Source organism: Oncorhynchus keta, chromosome 35 (assembly GCF_023373465.1).
Source record: "Oncorhynchus keta strain PuntledgeMale-10-30-2019 chromosome 35, Oket_V2, whole genome shotgun sequence".
Classification (NCBI taxonomy): Eukaryota; Metazoa; Chordata; class Actinopteri; order Salmoniformes; family Salmonidae; genus Oncorhynchus; species Oncorhynchus keta.
This window is the reverse complement of record NC_068455.1, coordinates 62,575,144-62,596,037: the sequence shown is the minus strand read 5'-3', so window position 1 is coordinate 62,596,037 and position 20,894 is coordinate 62,575,144. Positions and strand designations below refer to the sequence as shown.

General features: G+C 42.6%; 2 protein-coding genes and 1 long non-coding RNA gene across 5 annotated transcripts; 1 reads left to right on the top strand and 2 right to left on the bottom strand.

The window, feature by feature from the left end:
* Positions 1 to 3,109: 3,109 nt before the first annotated feature.
* LOC127916039 (uncharacterized) lies at positions 3,110 to 8,353 on the bottom strand. The gene is made up of 4 exons (XR_008093221.1): positions 8,210 to 8,353; positions 7,909 to 7,970; positions 6,125 to 6,222; positions 3,110 to 5,708 (listed from the first exon to the last, which is right to left on the bottom strand). It is a non-coding gene; the product is annotated as an uncharacterized LOC127916039 (long non-coding RNA).
* Positions 8,354 to 8,395: 42 nt separating this feature from the next.
* On the top strand, positions 8,396 to 17,860 carry trip6 (thyroid hormone receptor interactor 6). Of its 3 annotated transcripts, none has more exons than XM_035753173.2 (11): positions 8,396 to 8,485; positions 8,989 to 9,033; positions 11,514 to 11,724; positions 12,039 to 12,169; positions 12,457 to 12,567; positions 12,780 to 13,361; positions 13,516 to 13,609; positions 13,759 to 13,928; positions 14,906 to 15,084; positions 15,316 to 15,436; positions 15,598 to 17,860. In XM_035753173.2, exons 3-11 carry the CDS (start codon positions 11,523 to 11,525, stop codon positions 15,727 to 15,729), a joined length of 1,722 nt encoding a protein of 573 aa, XP_035609066.1. In that variant the 5' UTR covers positions 8,396 to 8,485; positions 8,989 to 9,033; positions 11,514 to 11,522; the 3' UTR covers positions 15,730 to 17,860. The 3 variants fall into 3 exon arrangements, with proteins under 3 accessions (XP_035609066.1, XP_035609067.1, XP_052353192.1); XM_035753174.2 differs by lacking the exon at positions 8,396 to 8,485 and adding an exon at positions 8,492 to 8,662; XM_052497232.1 differs by lacking the exon at positions 8,396 to 8,485 and having other exon boundaries at positions 8,492 to 9,033.
* A 119-nt stretch (positions 17,861 to 17,979) lies between these two features.
* On the bottom strand, positions 17,980 to 20,324 carry sst5 (somatostatin 5). Its single transcript, XM_035753176.2, has 2 exons — positions 19,422 to 20,324; positions 17,980 to 18,620 (listed from the first exon to the last, which is right to left on the bottom strand). The coding sequence occupies exons 1-2, from the start codon at positions 19,551 to 19,553 to the stop codon at positions 18,426 to 18,428; spliced, it is 327 nt and encodes a 108-aa protein (XP_035609069.1). The 5' UTR covers positions 19,554 to 20,324; the 3' UTR covers positions 17,980 to 18,425.
* Between the last annotated feature and the right edge of the window lie 570 nt (positions 20,325 to 20,894).

Genomic DNA, 20,894 nt, shown 5'->3' with positions numbered 1-20,894 from the left:
ATGGCAAATCAACCAATATGGCCATGTTTGGGTATAAACCCTGTGTTTAAATGCGAGTCGGAAGCAGTGTTTTACGAGGGGTGTTGTGTGTGTCCTTGTGCTTTTATTTGTTTTGATGGAGGCCGGATCAATTGTGTCTTATAAAAAAAAAATGAAAAAAGAAAAACAACGTTTAAGAAAACAGAGAATTAGATGTAGCTTAAGTCTAGGATACTTCCAGGCATTGTGAGAGGAACGGAAGAGGGGGGCGGTTGAGGAAAAGTGAGAACATTACTAATCAGGTTCGCCAATGGGCGGAAGCCATTCAGTCTGTCCAGTTGGCAAGGCTGTGCTAAGCTAATAGACTTCCCTGTTTCACCTAGTCTGTCAAAGGCCAATACCATGTCCATGTGAATGATTATCAAAACATTTGTTTACAGTGTTGTAGTTACTGTAGTGTGCTGTGGTTATCATTTTGATACTGTACAGGACTAAACACCGGTTGGGTGAAACATCACATCTGTACAGTAGCAATGTGGTTATATAATCGAGGACAAAGGTCAAGAAACTTTGAAAATAAAAGAAAACAAGACATAGCGCAATGTAAAGTTAAAGAACACTACAATACTTTGCTTATGCACATTTTTCATAATGCATTTGACAATTCATTCTTCCAAGTTTTACTACATTTCCTATTTGGCTTCTGATTCATAAGCACAAATCATGCAATTCAGGGGACACTCTTGATTGGGCTGTCGCTGTGTTCCTTGGGGAAATACCTTATTTACTGCATACCTTAAAAGGCAAGTGCTGATACTAAAGCTCCGACAGTCTAATTCAATAGCTGGTGCAAAAGGGTTGACACAATAACACAGATTCACATAAACTGTGTCTTCCTGTTCTTGCAGAGAATTCTGGACATATAAGGGCATGCTGGAAGCACTTTCCGGACAGAGGAGAATAGAGGATGGGGAGGGAGGGGTGTGGGTCTACTTGTTTGTCCCCTTTGGACGATGGTAGGGGGGTAGGAATGAGGGGGGGAAAGAACAGAGAAGCGTTGCAATGAAAAACAATAAAGCAAAACATTTCAAAAGAGCTTCCTTTGAAGCGGTGTCTGGGGAGATAAACGAGTCCTCCAGCATGCTTATTGGTGGGACCTGAGAGAGAATGTCTATGGTTTGTTGAGGATCTAGTGCTTCTGTCCCCAACCAAGGAGGGCCTATAGCAGCACCTACATCTTCTGCACAGATTCTGTCAGACCTGGGCCCTGACCGTAAATCTCAGTAAGACAAAAAATAATGGTGTTCCAAAAAAGGTCCAGTTGCCAGGACCACAAATACAAATTCCATCTAGACACCGTTGCCCTAGAGCACACAAAAAACTATATATACTTTGGCCTAAACATCAGTGCCACAGGTAACTTCCACAAACCAAGAAGTGTCTTCTACGCCATCAAAAGGAACATAAAATTCGACATACCAATTAGGATCTGGCTAAAAATACTTGAATCAGTTATAGAACCCATTGTCCTTTATGGTTGTTAGGTCTGGAGTCTTTTCACCAACCGAGAATTCACAAAGTGGGACAAACACCAAATTGAGACTCTGCATGCAGAATTCGGCAAAAAATCCTCTGTGTACAATGTAAAACATCAAATAATGCATGAGGAGCAGAATTAGGCCGATATGTGCACACTGCCCACAAAATGAGGTGGAAAATTAGCTGCACTTCATAACCTCCTGCCAAATGTATGACCATATTAGAGACACATATTTCCCTCAGATTACACAGACCCAGAAAGAATTCGAAAACATAACCCAATTTTGATAAACTCGTGTATCTATTGGGTGAAATACCAGTGTGTCATCACAGCAGCATGATTTGTGACCTGTTGCCACAAGAAAAGGGCAACCAGTGAAGAACAAACACCATTGTAAATAGAACCCATATTTACGTTTATTTATTTTCCCCTTTGTACTTTAACTATTTACACATCCTTACAACACTGTATATAGATACATAATATGATATTTGAAAGGTCTCTCTCTATTCCTTTGGAACTTTTGTGAGTATAATGTTTACTGTTCATTTATATTGTTTTTTATTTAACTTTTTATTATCTATTTCACTTGCGTTGGCAATGAAAACATTTGTTTCCCATGCCAATAAAGCCCCTTACATTGCAATAGAATTGAATTGAGTGAGGGGGGGTGGGGGTCCTTTCCAGAGCGTTCGGAAAGTCTGCAAGGGTGGGAAACTCTTTCCCGGCATGGGAGCAGTAGACTTGAATAAATCATCATTAATTGGTTCATATTAGAAAATACTGTCATATTACAGGTTGTGAAATGCAAGAGCCATGAATTTACATTGTCAATAAATTACTATTTGGTCTGCGAAAGCAGGTGTTAAATGGTGTGTGTGTGTGTGCGATCAAGTACATAACACAGTAGTAAGGCAGGTTATGTGCTTTTAATAATAATTCAATGATGATTTGAGTGCTTCAATTTCGGCCCGACCCAAATTTCTGCAGGCTCACCCACCAACGAATTGAATGACATGAAGAAATGCTAATCAGGTTCAAAGGTTTTGGAATAATCTGTTGCTAAAAGAGGGTGTCGTGGCAGAAATGTAGTGAGGTAAGAGGTTAAAGTCCTCTTTTCAGAGGAGAAACACAAGTTCAGAATGTGACTGACAGGGCTCTGTATAATGTCTGGGTATCAGGATGAACCCACTTGACTTGACGGTTTATTTATATAGGTAGGCCTCCAAGTAAAATACATGTTTTCTAGATTGTTCATAGCAGAATAACACATTTAAAATGTATAACCATTAAGTACTTGAAAATGCTGTTTTTACTGGTGCAAGTAGTCTTTGGCAAAGCAACAAAAAAAGATGCCACAAGTCAATAAACAAAATGACCAAGAAATAAATTGAATATGGCAATAACTGAGATAAAAACCCAACCGCCAAACACTTCCCTGGCAACTACACATCTTTGTCTATTTATCGAGGCTACAGGACAGCCCTTTTCATTTTTTTGTCTTCAACATACTTTATTAGCTTATGTAATTGTAAAATATGGACCTTGTAGCAGTGGTAAGGGCATGAAAACAACACAAGGCGAGGCAGGTTGACGTGCTCAGAGTGTAGATTTATTTACAGGTCTTTGGTGATCCAATGGTGAAAGCGCCATATCATACAAAATATACAAGTAGATTTACCAAATATACACGGGTATTAGCCCAAAAGAAATAGCCTCTGTATCAGGCTTAACCTGTCCTATCCGATAAACCAAATCGATACAGTACAGTACTATACAGTACATAATAAGCACGAAACAGACATCTATCTCTACGTGTTTCAATAAACTGTAAGGTAATGGAACGATGAAACGCTAGCAATTATTGCAGTATTAGATGGGAAATAGATTTACCACATAGTGCCTATGCATTTAAACATGTGAAAGCAACAGCAAATAGTTTAACAAGAGGAAAAAAAGCACTCTCCAATGGCGGGAATTTGGAGAGTGCAAATTGAGAACAGCGTTTATGGTGCTTCCTTGCCACATTAGATTTGAACAATACATTCCAAATGCAAACTTCATAAGTAAATTATCAATATCAAGCAATCGTTACATACCAAAAGACCAGTAGTCCTATGCTAGTAATTGTTGCCCCGTTACTGGTTAGCTTGCAATGTAAACAGTTCATATTCTTGATCAGCAAACTATTTTTGGAGCTGCATATTTATTTTTATGGTAAACCTCTCACGCTACAATTTAACGTTTGCGCTGCACCGAATCCTGTAGCTATCCAGCAAATCAGCAATCTGTTCGCGAGCTCACAGAGACATATGTTGACTGACAGTTTTCTGGTCCAATCGGAGTGCCAATCTGTTGCATTTTTTTTTACAAGGGCGGTGATGCGGGTACTGTTTCTGGCTGCGTGTAGATTAATCCATGTAGACTGTGCCACAAAATGAGTGACAAAACATTAAAAAACTTGGCCAGATCATTTCAAGTCATCAGTCTCAAGACAAAGTTGAGTCTGGAGTCTTGATGCTCCAAGTCCAAGTCCAGTCTCAAGTCATCAAATGTGTGATTTGAGTCCGACTCAAATCCAAGTCATGTGACTCCAGTCCACAACTCTGGTTCAGAGCGTTGGACCAGTAACCAAAACAATGCTGGTTCGACTCTCTGAGCCGACTAGGTGAAGATTCTGTCGATGTGCCCTTGAGCATGGCATTACCCTAAAATGTAAAATGTAGCTCGAAATCCATTCATACATTACCATCTAGACTGCATCATGTCTGTCTGTCTAATGTAACTATCGTACTTGACCTGGTATAGCTGATATCAAGGCCATTTATTGTAGAATCCCTAGTAGGTGGTAGGTAAATGAATGAGTGATGTCTCAGTGTTCTTCTTGGTAGAAGTCCTCCAAGAAACATTAGAGAGAGCCAGGGAGGACCTCCAGGGTGGAGTAGATTCTAGACTCAAGCCATTTCAGTCTAGCAACTCTAGAGCTCTCAGTCCAAATCAGGTTAGAATGTGGATAATCCAATGGATTATGCTTTTGATCGAATGGTCAAAATTGTCAACAAATATGGTCAATTTTACTTTTTTTGGCATTTTCATAGACTTCTACCAACATTAAAGACCCTCTTAAATGTTGTTTAAAAGAAGTTCCCAGCAGCCTATGTCCATAGGTGCAGCTACGGTACAAAAAAAATGTGTTCCTGTACCCAAGAAAATGAAGGTAACTGAACTAAATCACTATCGCCCCTGACACTCACTTCTGTCATCATGGAGTGCTTTGGGAGGCTAGTTAAGGATCATATCGGCTCCACCTTACCCGACACCCTAGAACAGTGGTGGGAAACTCCAGTCCTCGAGGGCCTGATTGGTGTCACACTTTTTCTCCATCCCTAGCAAACATAGCTGATTAATCAAATTGCATTCTAAAGTGATGATCATGATTAGGGGATGATTGTGCAACTACTTCCTGTTAGGACGACCTCAGGTGGTGAAGGTAGGCAACAACACCTCTGGGGGCCCCACAAGGGTGCGTGCTCAGCCCCCTCATGTACTCCCTGTTCACCCATGACTGCGTGGTCACAGACGTCTCCAACTCACTCCAACTCAATCATCAAGTTTGCTGATGACACAACAGTGGTAGGCCTGTTTACCAACAATGACGATACAGCCTATAGGGAGGAGGTGAGGGCCCTGGTGGATTGGTGGCAGGAAAATAACCTCTCCCTAAACGTCAACAAAATGAAGGAGCTGATCGTGAACTTCAGGAAACAGCAGCGAGAGCGCGCCCCAATCGACATCGACGGTGCTGCAGTGGAGAGGGTGAAAAGCTTCAAGTTCGTCGGTGTACACTTACAACCTGAATTGGTCCATCCACACAGACAGTGTGGTGAAGAAGGCACAAAAGTGTCTCTTCAACCTCAGGAGGCTGTAGAAATTCGTCTTGGCCCCTAAGACCCTCTCAAACGTCTACAGATGCACCATTGAGAGCATCCTGTCGAGCTGTATCACCCCCTGGTACAGCAATTGCACCTACCGCAACCGCAGGGCTTTCCAGAGGGTGGTGCATCAGCGCAACGAATGACTTGGGGCATACTGCCTGCCCTCCAGGACATCTACAGCACCCGGTGCCACAGGAAGGCCAAGAAAATCAACAACGACCTCAACCACCCGAGCCTGTTCACCCCACTGCCATCTAGAAGGAGGAGACAGTACAGGTGCATCAAAGCTGGGACAGAGAGAATGAAAAACCGAATCTTTGGATTAGACTGTTAAATAGTCACCACTAGCTGGTCTCCACCTACAGTAGCAACCTGACCTGAATTTAGTCACTGTTACTAGATGGCTACCATCCGATACTCTACCCTGCACCTGAGAGACTGCTGCCCTATGTGCATAGTCATTAAATACTTGTCAATGTAATAATGTTTTCATAATGTTTTACCCACTTCAAATGTATCCTTGACTTTCACATTTTCTTGTGTTATAGCCTTATTCTAAAAAATATTAAATAAAAAATGTTCCTCATCATTTTACACACAATACCCCATAATGACAAAGCGAAAACAGGTTTTTAGAAATGTATTAACAATAAAAAAAAAACAGAAATACCTTATTTACGTAAGTATTCAGACTTCAAATTGAGTTCAGGTGCATCCTGTTTCCATTGATCATCTTTGAGATGTTTCTACAACTTGATTGGAGTCCACCTGTGGTAAATTAAATTGATTGGACATGATTTGGAATGGCACACACCCTTCTATATTATGTCCCACAGTTGACAGTGCATGTCAGAGCAAAAATCAATCCATGAGGTTGAAGGAATTGTCTATAGAGCTCCGAGACAAGATTGTGTTGAGGCTCAGACTTGGGGAAGGGTACCAAAACATTTCAGCAGCATTGAAGGTCCCCAAGAACACAATCACCTTCATTCTTAAATGGAAGAAGTTTGGAACAACCAAGACTCTTCCTAGAGCTGGTCACCTGGCCAAATAAGCAATTGGGGGAGAAGGGCTTGGTCAGGGAGGTGACCAAGAACCGATGGTCACTCTGACAGAGCTCCATAGTTCCTCTGTGGAGATGGAAGAACCTTCCAGAAGGACAACCATCTCTGCAGCACTCTACCAATCAGGTCTTTATGGTAGAGTGACCAGACAGAAGCCACTTCTCAGTAAAAGGCACATGACAGCCTGCTTTGAGTTTGCCAAAAGTCACCTAAAGGACTCTCAGACCATGAGAAAAAAGATTCTCTGGTCTGATGAAACCAAGATTGAACTCTCTTGCCTGAATGCCAAGCGTCACGTCTGGAGGAAACCTGGCACCATCCCTATGGCGAAGCATGTTGGTGGCAGCATCATGGTGTGGGGATGTTTTTCAGTGGCAGGGACTGGGAGACTAGTGAGGATCGAGGGAAAGATGAACGGAGCAAAGTACAGAGAGATCCTTGATGAAACCTGCTCCAGAGCCGGCAGGACCTCGGGCTGGGGCGAAGGTTCACCTTCTAACAGGACAACGGCACTGAGTACACAGCCAAGACAAAGCAGGAGTGGTTTCGGGACAGAGTCTCTAAATGAGTGGACCATCCAGAGCCCAGACTTGAACCTGATCGAAAATCTCTGGAGAGACCTGAAAATAGCTGTGCCACGACGTTTCCCATCCAACCTGATAGAGCTTGAGAAGATCTGCAGAGCAGAATGGGAGAAGCTCCCCAAATACAGGTGTGCCAAGCTGCCACCCCCGTGCTTCACAGTTGGGATGGTGTGCTTCAGCTTGCAAGCCTCCACCTTTTCCTCCAAACATAACGATGGTCATTATGGCCAAACAGTTCCATTTTTGTTTCATCAGACCAGAGGAAATTTTTCCAAATAGTACGATCTTTGTCCCCATGTGTAGTTGCAAAACGTAGTCTGGCTTTTTTGTGGCGGTTTTGGAGCAGTGACTTCTTCCTTGCTGAGCGGCACAGTCAAATTAGTGTATGTAAACTTCTTGACTCACTGGAATTGTGATACAGTGAAGTTTAAGTGAAACAAATCTGTCTGTAAACAATTGTTGGAAAATGACTTAGATGCCCTAACCGACTTGCCAAAACTATAGTTTGTTAACAAGAAAGTTGTGTAGTCCAGCAACTTGTGACATAAGGAATGGATACAATATCCCTTTGAAAAAAGCATAGATCTGTTGTTCGGAGGGAGCAAGGAGAAACACATTTTTCCTATTGGTGAGTCAACTGGAAGCAGGGTAGATGAGAAGAAGGTGAGGTCTGGTTACACATCTGCCTACCTGCCTTATTTTACCTCATTTTCACACACTGTATATAGATTTTTTTCTATCGTGTTATTGACTGTATGTTTGTTTATTGCATGTGTAACTTCCATGTGTTGTTGTTTGTGTCGCACCTGCTTGCTTTATCTTGGACAGGTCACAGTTGTAAATGAGAACTTGTTCTCAACTGGCCTACCTGGTTAAATAAAGATGGGAAAAAAAATATTAAAAAATAAAAAATAAAGGAACATAAAATTGAAGTTGGATTCTTTAATACATGTTTAGCCCAATTTATCTTAAAAGTATTATTCAAAGTAGGACAATCTACAAATTTGAGACCACCATATTCATATGTGTTCATAATGACAGATTTCCTAATATAATGTGTACAATTTTTCCAGATTAAGTTGAAAAGCATCATATCAACCGCTTTACCTATTTTGTTGTCAAGATGTAGGGACTGGGCTGCATAAGTAAGTCTGGAGATAATGATCCTCCACGCAGATCACAAGGCTAGGCCTGTGACAAACACGGGATCCATGAGAAAGTAAGTTACCGAATCTAGACCAAGGGTGTGTTCAGTACGTCTTGCAACGGAAACCGTTTTCCGTTTAAGAAACAAAAGGAACGAAACGGGGAGGGGCCGACAACGGGTTTTCCTTCAAAACGTTTTGCAAAAGAATTGGCGTAATGAATACACCCCAATAGAAAGTAGGCCTACTTTTTATGAGCGAGTTTTATTCTACCCTATCTGAAAAACACATGAAATAAGTTCAATTGTTTAATTGCGCGTGTTTGTGTGCAACAAGTGTAGCGTTTTCTTTCTAGTAGGCTAATCGTGTAGCCTAGACGCTGTAGATCAGCTATCTCTTCAAACAAACATATCAAGTTAGGCTAATGTTGTAATTTTCTCTGTATTAATCTCGCATGTTAACTTCAGTGTAACTGCCCGTTTGATATTCCTAGACTGACGCTGCATGATGTTTGTTGTTTAAATTCGAAAAATATTGTAATTCTCTGAACATATATACGTGTGTCTACTACTAACTACCCTACACTTTTTCTTTGCCGCTCCAAAACTTGACAAAGCAATGTTTTTATCGTTTAGAAAGGTGCAATGCCATAGGCCTATACGATTTAGCATTGCATGTGATCTGGCTATTGACCCAAATAGCCTAATTGTCGCTACACTGTGACATGTTTTTCGTTTGTAGATGAGTATGAAGACGAGAAGACATAAGGATTCTGGATTTTAAGAGGTAGGATATCCCCATTCTAGCCTATTCTTCATAGCATCCAACACTTCCCAATCGCAGAAGTGTTATTGTTTTGATTGCGGAAGTTTAGTAGGCTATAATTGCAACAATGTAGCATTGCCATTGCTACAACAATGTATCTCTATCGCGCTCCAGCTCTCAATTCCCGTTTGACAGTTCGCTCATATAAGTGTGCTATCATGATTAGGCAACTGATATCAAGTTGGCTAGCTGTTATAGTTTATGTGAGTAGTGGTCTTACAATCCACCGTAAGACTTAAAAAAATAATGTTTTTAATCACAGAATTATAAAACCGCTGTGATTTAATTTTCCGGCCCACCAATCCTCGGATTTGAGTGTCCGCTCAGCCGGATTTAAGTTTAAATCAGGCCGGTGGAAGGAGGGACAGTAGCTCAATTGCAGTAGAGTCGGCTCTGACTGGTCATTCACTTATAGTGAACATAATAATACAATGCACTTTAAATATATGTTTGTTTAGGAAGATAAAATGTATAGATGCTAATGATGATCATCATAAAAGGCTGTCATGGTCAAAGTTTTGTGGAGAATGTTGTTGCCTAATAATCAGACAAGGCCTAATCACAGTCCCATCCTTGCAGCTGTAACCTTTCCGTTTTTTAAAAACATTTATTTCACTGCCTTGTGTAATGTGTTGTTGTAAACCAGGTCCAGGTGCCGAAGCAGAGACGCATATCATTACAGACGTTTCCTCTCTTGTTTTTGTCACTGCAACTTCATTTGGGATCATTTAGAGTTGAGTGTAAACATCAGAGACAATAACTATTGTAGTGGATAAAGACCCAGGGGTAACGGTGGAACAAGCCACAGGTCTTGCACCTGTGAGATTTCTGTGTGGTTTTTTTTATTTGTTATGTGCCCGTGTGTGTGTGTTTTGGCTCACACTGTGGAACTGGTGTGTCTGTCCGCTGGAATTCCCCTTATGGTTGGGAATGGCGCTATCTTCCTGCTTCTCAACTATGAGCCTATTATTAAACTGCTGTGTGTCAGTTGCCATAGGAAACCCAGATTGAAGCATCTCTTGGTTTCCACTCCAGTGGTTACCAGTGACACAAATATACAGACCAGTGGTTGCCTCTGACGTAAATATACACACCAGTGTAGGCTTCTCAGAGGAGGAAGGGGAGGACCATCCTCCTCAGTGATTTTCAGGAGGAAAAACAAATCTGTAAAACAGAAAAAAATTATCCTTTTAAAGATAAAACTATCCTAAATATAATCAAGACACCAAATAATTGATAAAAACATACTATACTTCAAATGAGGTCTTCAGTAGCCTCAACCGCACACTGTAGGGTAGCACCATGGTGTATCCAGAGGACAGATGGTTTCCGTCTTCCACAGGGTACATTGACTTCAATACAAAACCTAGGAGGCTCATGGTTCTCAGACCCTTCTATATACTTACACAGTAACTGACATCTCCCGGAGGACGTCTTCCAACCGATCTCTTGCAGCATGAACTGACCCAATCAGAGAATGAATCTAGTACTGAAGGCATAAGACACAGATAGCTAGCACTGCAGTGCATACAATGTGGTGAGTAGTTGACTCGAAGAGAAAGACGATGGTTGAACAGTTTTGAACAAATTCATTCCTTCCAAACATGAAGGAGGAGCCAGATAGAGATTTCACATTTTTTTCAGTTTCACTTAGCTAGCAAATGCAGCTAGCTAGTTTAGCCTAGTCAAACACTCTGCTCAAACAGAGGGATGCTATGTTAGCTAGCTGGCTATGACTATCCAACACAACACTGGAACTCTTCCAAGTCAAGGTAAGCTTTTGGTTTGACTAATTTATTGCCCCCGGGGTCTGCCGGTGTAAGTGCTAAACTGCTTATTGACTGCACACTAGCAGGTTTACTAACACTTTAGTTCTATTGGCTATGTTGACTATGACGTTACTTTAACTAATATTGTGCCAGAGATGTAGGCTGTGTGTAGCAGTTATGATATCGTTTGGCTTGGAAAGTTTTTTTTTTTTGTGCCTGGTCACATAGCTGATGTGTTGTGCATTGACGTCCACAAGTGTTTACGCGTGATCAGGGGTGTATTCATTCCGCCGATTCTGTGGAAAAACATTTCTTAAATGGAACAAAATGAGGATAAACACACCTGAATTTGTCCCATGGAGACTCTCGTTTGCAACTATTGAACTAATGATCACACCCTATGTCAGCAAATTTTTCTCTCGACCTGTGTGCACATACCTTGTAATCTTGAATTGATAGGCTAGGTTGTAGCAACCTCGTGATGGGTATAGGGAACATTTGAGTATCATGTTGTAGCCTAAACCTATCGCTGTTATACGAAAGACAGTCATCCAATATGGTGTAATAGAAATAAGAATATAGTTGTTCTGCTGTTGTCCTAAATACAGGAATATAATTGTTCTGCTATAGTTTTACAATATAGCAGTTTAATCACAACAACCTTCTTTTCAGAACCCTGACATGTCTGGTCCCACCTGGCTGCCGCCAAGGACTCTGGGTAGCCCAGAGAGAACTGTTCATCAGATGTCCCACTCCGGGCCAGCCATGTACAGACAGCCGCCCATGAAGGTCTCCTCGGACCCCCGGCCCAAGTATGGGGTCTATGACCAGAAAGGAGGTGGAGGAGGACTGGCCACTAGGTACATGGCTACTGGACCCACAGGTAGGAACATGGTGGTGGTGGTGGGCCTTACATTACACTGGGCTTGAGTTTTGTGCTAAACCTTGGTAAAATGAAATCCTGTGATAACTTTCGTGATTGACAACAGTTTTATTGTCAGTGAAAACTTAGCTCAAGCCTTGACGTAGAAGAGAGTTAGAACTGATAAGATTGAGTACTCCAATGCTTTGGTGATTAGAACTGGCACAATATTGATGAAAACTATTTGATTATGTGTCAATGTAAAGTGTGTACATTATGGTTATTATGGTCTTGTTTGTAAATGTAAAGTGTACCGTGTCATATTTGTTGTAAAGGTGGACCCATGCAGCACCAAGAGGACACAGGGTTTCACCCTAAATCTAACGACCACTACTACCAACCACCTCCCCACGGGCTCAAAGAAGACCGGTCCTGGAACCCTCACATGGACAGCTATGAGCTAATGGTAGGTGGGACATAATTGTTTTTGTAGCCTGGAATCCACACTGATTTTTGCTCCATTATGCCACGATGTTCAGTGCAGTTTCCAGACTAAGATTAGTGAGGTTTTCAACCTGATTGCATGTAGATAGGCTAGTTATGTTTGTTGTAATGTAATGGAGCATAACATTTGCTCAAATCCAATATTCAAATAAACAAGTAATGACACTACATTTGCTCTATCTTTCTCCTGTTGTGAAATGTTATAAAGGCATGTGACTTCGTGTGTGTGATCCTGCTCTATGATTTCAGCATCGTGGACCTGAGAAGCCAAGTGGACACCACTCCAACCTCGATGCAGAGATTGACTCTCTCACCTGCATGCTGGCCGATCTGGACAGCCATCCACAGAACAGCACACAGGTAGGTTACCTGACTGACTACATATGAGGAATAAACTATTCCCCAGAAACGTAATACACAAACGTATAACTGACCAATAAAAATAAAAACATATCTGGCTGAAAGTGTATCACTGGTTCTTCTGGATGTTTACGCTTGAGTTTTTGTTAGTAATTCATTTGAAATAAAAAAGGCAAAAAAATGATTTATGTTTACTTTCCATTCCTTTGCAGCTGTACGATAACGTGCCTTACAACAAACACATCTCAGGGGACCACTACAAACCCTCAACCCAGCCAGGAGCACTCTCTCAGGGCAGGCCGTCCATGGGTTACCCCCCCCAGTCCCAGTACCATCCAGCACCCCCTTACCCCAGTGATCCCCACCAGGTTCCCCAGTACTCCCCCCAGCCAGACTACACCTACGCGCAGGTGTCCAAACCCTACCCTCAGCCCGTCCCTGCCTCCTATACCACCTCTTCCACCCCTACTGGCCCGAGGTTCAGCGTCCAGGTCAAATCAGCCCAGCCTGTCACCTACTCCCAAACTGGTAGACAAGCTGAGCAGGCTTACACCCCTCCTCCGCCCCACCAGCACTCCTCGCGCCCCCCACCCCAGAACCAGACGGGCCCCCAGGGCTGGTACCCTCCCCATCCCGCATCCCAAGCCCAGGAGCTGCACTCTGATGGGGGCTACAAGGAGATCCCCGGGGGGTCTAGAGGGCGAGGGAACCAGGGCCCCACGCCCAAGAGAGGCCTGGAGAATCACCAACCAGGGTCAAGAGAGGCCCCAAGTCCCGCCTATCAGCCCAGCAAGGTGAGTGTCTGTCTAGAGTTCAGAGGTCATCTACTCTACAGCATGCTCTGCTGCTTCTAAAGTATGGTCCTTTTTGAGTACTTGCATCCTCAGTCTCTTGGTTTCACTAATCTGAATGGGAAATAATGAATAATTAATCATATTTGTCCATTAGGGGTCAGCAGCTCCGAGGCAAGAGGAGGAATTGGACCGGCTCACTAAGAAGTTGGTGTATGACATGAATCACCCACCTACAGAGGAATACTTTGGTACTTCCCTATGTCCTTTGTGTTGACTGGACTCTTAATTTCCCCTTGGGCTACAAAGTTCATTTAAATTGAACACAAGATGTTCCTTCTGAGTAAAAATCTCTTATCCTCCTATTCTCATCTTTTCTCCTTTCCCTCTATACTATCAGGTCGCTGTGCGCGTTGCGGTGACAATGTGCTTGGCGATGGCAGTGGCTGTATCGCCATGGAGCAGGTGTTCCACGTGGAGTGTTTCACCTGCATCACCTGCCACGCCCGTCTCCGGGGGCAACCCTTCTACGCCCTGGACAAGAAGAGCTACTGCGAAAGCTGTTACATTGTGAGTTGCTGTCACTTTTTGTATTGAGAATTGCTCCTCTTCGTTCTAAATTCTTTAGCAGTATTCCCTGAATTTATCAGTTGATCTCTCCATCCATCTTTGTCTCTTTCTTGCCGTCTTTCTCCATATATATTGTATTCTCTCACTAGTGCTAAGGCATTAGTGCTTTTTGAGGTCTTTTCAGTTAGATTATTTAGAATATAATTGCAGATTTTGATTATAATTTAAAAATAAAATAATGCACTTGGGGTTGAATGCTGCAAAACAGAATAAAACTATTTCTAAAAGTTCCATGATGGTAGTGACTCCCCATCACCTATTAAGCATTCACCTTACTTTACTTGAATAAAATATTTCAGTTGTTGTGAGCTGAAGCGCAGATGGGTCATGCAGCAAGATAATGATCCGAAACACACAATCAAGTCTACATGAAAATGGCTAAATGGCGACAAATTTGAAGTTTTGGAATTGCCTAGTCAAAGTCCAGATCAAATCCCAATTGAGATGTGGCTGGATTTGAAATGAGCAGTTCAGCTCTGTAGAGCTGCTGCCTGACAAAATCACTATTTTAGAAGTTCTTCAAAGTAAATAAGGCATACTTTTATTGCCTGCTGAATACCAACTATCAATCGCTTTTATATCATGTATTTTCAGGTAGAGATGCTTCTCGAAGCAACTGCTCTCTACCATGTTTTCTGCGCTAAACTATGTAAAACAGGGGTGTCAAACTCATTCCATGGAGGTCCAAGTGTTTGTGGGTTTACATGTTTTCCTTTCAATTAAGACCTATTTATCTCTAGAGAAACTGCTCAAAATACGCATTGAGCTCACAGAACAAAAAAACATTTCCAATAATTGAACTGACGTCGCTCAGTTAGTTGTTTGAAAAACAAAAAAAGAACCAACATTTTGGTTAATTGCTCTTTACCAATATCTCACACAAACTATTTTGTCTGAACCTGTGCTGCCTCTCTCAGAGTACCCTAGAGCGCTGCTCTAAGTGCTCCAAACCCATCTTGGACCGTATCCTGCGGGCCATGGGAAAGGCCTACCACCCGCGCTGCTTCAACTGTGTGGTGTGTGGCTGCTGCCTGGACGGGGTTCCCTTCACTGTGGACGCCACCTCCCAGATTCACTGCATAGATGACTTCCACAGGTCAGCAGCTCAACAAACGGAATATCTCCGGGCCAGATATTACCTGTACATTTTCTAGACGAACAATGAACTGGGACACCAGCACAAGTCTCCCATTGAACAATGAAACTTAGATTTACACTTTCATTTCTTGAGATAACGTTCAGCCATTGGTCCTTTTTTAAAACGTAATTCTAGTGTTCCACCCCCCTGAGTTTTAATGTTAGTGTTGACGCTTTCTGTCCTAAACAGGAAGTTTGCCCCCCGCTGCTCAGTGTGTGGCCAGGCCATCATGCCCGAACCGGGACAGGAGGAGACCGTCAGGATAGTGGCGCTGGACCGCAGCTTCCACGTCAACTGCTACGTGTGTGAGGTGAGTAGTAGTGTGAGTGTGTGTGTGTCCTTGTTAGTAAAATACCTCGCTCAAGTTGAATGACGTTTACAGTTTGGCAGGATGTCACATCAGGTGTACAAAGGCCATTCAGTTGAACCCAATCAGTGTTCCTGGATTTACCCTGTGTTTTCTCTGTCCAGGAGTGTGGTCTGCTCCTGTCCTCCGAGGGTGAGGGGCGAGGCTGTTACCCCCTGGATGGTCACATCCTGTGTAAGGGCTGCAGCGCCCGCCGCATCCAGGACCTTTCCGCCAAAATCTCCACTGACTGCTAACCAACTAGGGGACGTCACCTCTGACCCCGCAATCCTTCCATTACTTTCACCTGCTCTGAGGTAGAAGTTGCCCTAACGAATATATCTGAGACCAGATTCACCCCTCTCCAAATCATAACCTTAACCACAAGGGGGGAAATGTTAAACTAAGGGCAACTTTGTCCTTCTCTACTTTTTCATACTCTTCTAGTCAATCTTTGTTCTTCAGATGCCCAAAGCTGTGGAATCAGTAGTACCACGTCACCTCAAACTGCCTATGACAGTCTTCAATATGATGCCATTATTTAATTTCACTTGACTAGGTTTATTGATACATAATTACAGGTTAAAGACAGGGTATTGTAACATGGATTGACAACAAGTTCCACCACTATTCCCTAATCCTTGTCCTCTGGTTTATACTAGCTATCACCTATCCTCTATATTGTATCCTGTACCCCTACTCCCTATCCCCTACCCTTCAGCGCATACCAGTATTGTATAGAGCCTCTGACCTGCAGGCAGCAGGGGCTGCACTAACCCCCCTCCCCCTTCCCCACCCACTGCTTATGTCACACTAATCCTGCATGTCCTACACTATGTTTTACGCTCTATCCTGCCAGACATAGAGGGGACATGGAAGGAGCTCTATAATGGCAAATAATGGTTGATGGATATTGACGATAAGTAGGAAAATTAGGTGGTGATGATGAGGATTGAGGAAGACTATATCTTCCTGCCATCTGACCAGTCCAGATAATGGAACATATATATTTTTTTGTATGCCACTAAAGTCAATAAAAAAAACGCTGAACTGCCTCGCATGAAAGAACGCACATATGCAAATGATATGTGTGACGGAGCATATGTTGCGGGTTGATTTGGTTATGGAGTGAATGGGTTTGCATACGTTTCATAGGAGAGGAAGTAGCTGTAGTTGGATTGATTTGTGAATAGAATAGAGGACAAAGAAAGATTAGGTAGTCATAAAAAGCAGATCGCTAAAGTCAATGCTGTGACCCTAATTTAATGTTGAAACAGTCCGTTTGTGTCAAGATGATAACTTGGCAGCTTGACAAGTTTGCCTTGTCAAAACAGAACAGCGATTTGCATCATGATAATTGGTACTGCATTTCCGAGAATGTTTCTTGTAAGCCAGCCAAAACTCCAAACCCCATCTTCAAAATTTGAATGCGCTTTTTATTACTATAATATAATTTCTCTTAACATTTGTGTTGATTTATACTTGACTGTTACAATGGTGAAGACGGTGCAATGAAGTCTAATGCAATTGTCTTACTGAGAAACAGGGATCTCATGCTCTTGTGTTCTTTATGTTTTTTTTTGTTTTAGCTTAAGAGTTAGATTTGCGTCGCTAATCCATATCCTCATGGCGCTATCGGCCATGTTGAAGCATCTCTGAGACATTGGAGTCCTTCTCACATTGTTTTGATGTAATATGTCCTTGTGCTTCGTCCTCCCGCCGTCTTAATTTGTTTTGCAACGTAAAAGCGGCTCGTATGATTTGAAGGCTTGAACACCTTTTTAATTTCACACGCCTTCAAAACCCAAATCTGTGTTTGTGTCTGGAATCACAGTACTTGATCCTTTTCCCTCAGTATTTGTCTCTGAGCACAAAGATATGAAGATCTCTGTGTGAGCCCTGTGAGTTGCATTTTCCACTTTTGCGTATTTATTTCAACTCCTGTTATACACTCATTGTCTCTAAGTCCGTGTTTATGGCCGTCACTGCGTGTAAATGTTTTATGTTCCAGTGTCATATTGATTAGTACAAGAGAACGGCAATGAAAGGCTATAGAACATGTCGTCATAGTTAATATTTCTGTCTGTTTTACCATCTCACTCTTTCCCTTCAGTCTCGTGGTACAATCGTTCAAATGTGTGGCCTTGATGGCCAAAATGTTTTGTTGACAAGTGTAATCTGTGGTTTAAAGCCATTGTTGTATTGCAGAATAATCGATCTGTCCATGTGAGGAATACAAGCGGAGAATGCTTTTGTACTGAGCAGGTGGTTTGTACAATTTGGCTCAAGTTTGAAGTGTGAGTGGGTGTGTGTGTGTGCATTTGCTCTCCCCTAATGCTGATTGTAGTACATAATCAATACAATAAACCATCCCTATTTTTCAGCAAACTACACCTTGTCATCTTTTCATATACCCCTGTACTAGACCCTAACCTAAAACCTATTCGGTGTTATAGATGAGTTAGCTGACAACGTTACAAAAACGATGTGCACGCTTCCGTGCAGCAGAAGCCAGCGCGTTGTTGTGAATATGGATGGCTGCTAGCAAGAATGTAAAGAACCTGCCATGTGGGAAGTGGCTTGTGTTTGATACCATGTCTTGACTGATTTCATGCCAATATTGCTAAAATGTGCTAGCTATCTAATCAACAACTGTACTGATTGTATTTAAGAGACAAGTACTCATTATGCAAATGTATTTGTTTTCAGTAAAGGTGAAATATAGCTTACATGTCAACAATCTAAGCTTGCCCCATAGTTGTGCACGGGTTGCTTTTGTTGCTAGACAACCAACCCTTGAAAAAGACATATCCGGTACTTGCCAACATCATTCTAGACCTTTTAATTGATCATGAACAGTGCAAAAGGAAGAGTAGCTGTCATTTTACATTTGTGACATTGCAAGAAATATGTCTTCAAATGATCCAGCACAAAGAAGAGGCTGCTTGGCAGGTTAACACGATGTGAATGTCTTCCAAAAGAAGTTCCGGCATCCAGCCTTGCGTTCCCGATGGGAGAGGGGTAGCTGGCGCACCACCTCCTCCCTCACCCCGAGTGCCTCCTCCAGGTCCGGTAGGACCTCGTTCTCCCCCACCGCTGTGCTCATCAGGTCCGACATCATCTTCAGCAGGAGGGTGCGGGAGAGATCCTGTTAGGAAAAGAATATAATAACACATAATACAACTTCATTGTCCATCCAAGAAAGGGAATAACTGACACCACGGACATTAACACTACGGTTGTCATGGAACACTTCTGTCAGTTATTCTAGGACCAAAACATCATCAGAAGCCTAATCAAATCATTTAACATATACAGCAAGTAGAAGTTATGGTCATTTAATATGACTAGTCCTCTTGAAATTGTATGACCATTGAGTTGAATATTACAGAATATAATTCAAGAATGAATAAAAACATTAGCTCCATTTATACACGGTTCTAGCGTGCATCCTTAGTCTTGATCTTGTCCACATTTTTAGACGGGTGTAGACGTCTAAAAGACTCATTGTGATCCGATCTTCCTGACGACCTCCTGAGGTGTGTCTGAATATCTTACAAGTGTAGAAAGGATCCAATGGAGTCTGCTGAGGGGAGGACTGCTCATAATAATGGCTGGAACGGCATCAAACGCATAGAAACCATGTGTTTAATGTTGATTCCGCTCCAGCCATTACCACAAGCCCGTCCTGCCCAATTAAGATGCCACTAACCACCTGTGATCTGGACATTGACAGCATTTAAAATCACCACTGCGCCCTGTAAAATCATTGACAGAATCTTAAATAATTTGCATACAGAGGGACCAGGATATCTGTTCACAATGTGGACAGATAAGCAACATTTTACAACCATATAGATGCAATGTGGGCACAATCAGAATGTGGATAAGTGGAAGATGAAGGTTATAAATGAGGCAATTGACACACAACAGTGAGTCAACCACTCACCTCGTTGCCCTTGGTTGTATCTGCTCTCAGTAGTTCAGCTAGCATGTCTCTGTGTGGAGCGGCGCTGACCCTCGCCAGAAACACTGAGGCAGATAGAGCCACCAGTAACACCTGCAGTTGGGAACACAGCATCTCCCCTGTCTGTACCTTTCCTATTGGTTAAACTGTATACCGAATGTATCCTTCAATGCTGTATTCAGCAGTGATAATCTGGATGTTGACTGGATGTTCAACAACTATCCTATTGGAAAACAAAACAACGTCTGGATGTCAGAGAAGGAAGATGGCCGTTGGTCCACACACAAAACACAGCCCTGTCGAAGTGTCACGTAATAGTGGCGCCACCAATATATAGGTTTCTTCATCCTTGGCTCTTCCTCGCCTTTCCTCACATCCCAATACAGGGATGTGATTGGTTGATGAGGACGTGTGCGTGTGTGTGTGCGCGTGTCATGGGGGTCACTAGCTGTAGGGAAGAAGTAAAGAAGGTCACAGAGGTTTGACACAGTCACAAGAACAAAACAATATTATACATCTGTCCAACATCCAATATCTGCAAAGTTGTGACATGGAATTGACAAGTGTGAAGTGGGCATGGCAAACAACACAGCATTACAAGCGGCATTTCAGATCAAAACAAACCCCGAGCCCAGTGATGATGATAGTGTGCTCCTGAAATGGCATCCTATTCCCTGTATAGTGCACTACTTTTGACCAGGACCCGTCTGAAATGGCACTCTTTTGGGAGTAGAATAGGGTGCCATTTGGGACTCATTCACAGTCTAGTGTTGACGGAGGGTGACGTCTGTCTCAGCCAGGCCCAGGGGTGTTGTGTCAGTTGAGATTAGCCCCACCAGCCCTGGTGCGTCTCCGGCACGATGTGTGGTCCTAATGCGCCATACAGAGCTGCTAATGATATGGAGTGACTCAAATGTTAATTGGAAGGTTTGCCCACTGCCCCCCTAATCTCCATCTTCTTCTCCCCACCCCCATCATGTACCCAGAAGAAGTAAGCATTAATTTATCAGCCAAAGGGCAAAGATGTAAGTGCGTATTGAGGCTGCGTTTACACAGACCGACCAATTCGGATATTTTTTCCACTAATGGATATTTTGACCAATCGCATCATTTTTACATATCAGGTGTTTTTCAGATCTGATTGGACAAAAGAGCAATTAACGGAAAAAAGATCCGAATTGGGCTGCTTGTGTAAATGCAGTCTGGCAGCTCTGTTCAATCCGCATCGCGGAAGTTTAGCCTTACTGCGTGATTCAAGTTTAAAGGCAATGTTCCCTCTTGAAGCAGAGACTGGCTTCACAGAGAATGCTGCACGTCGGCTCAATCGTAAATTACAGTGGAATCTGTAACGCTTCAGCTTTAAAGACTGAATAGAGCCCTAAATGTGGGACATTATTTATTTCTATATTTGTTTTGGTTTGTAGTAGTGTGAGCTGCTGTGAACTACTGGTTTGA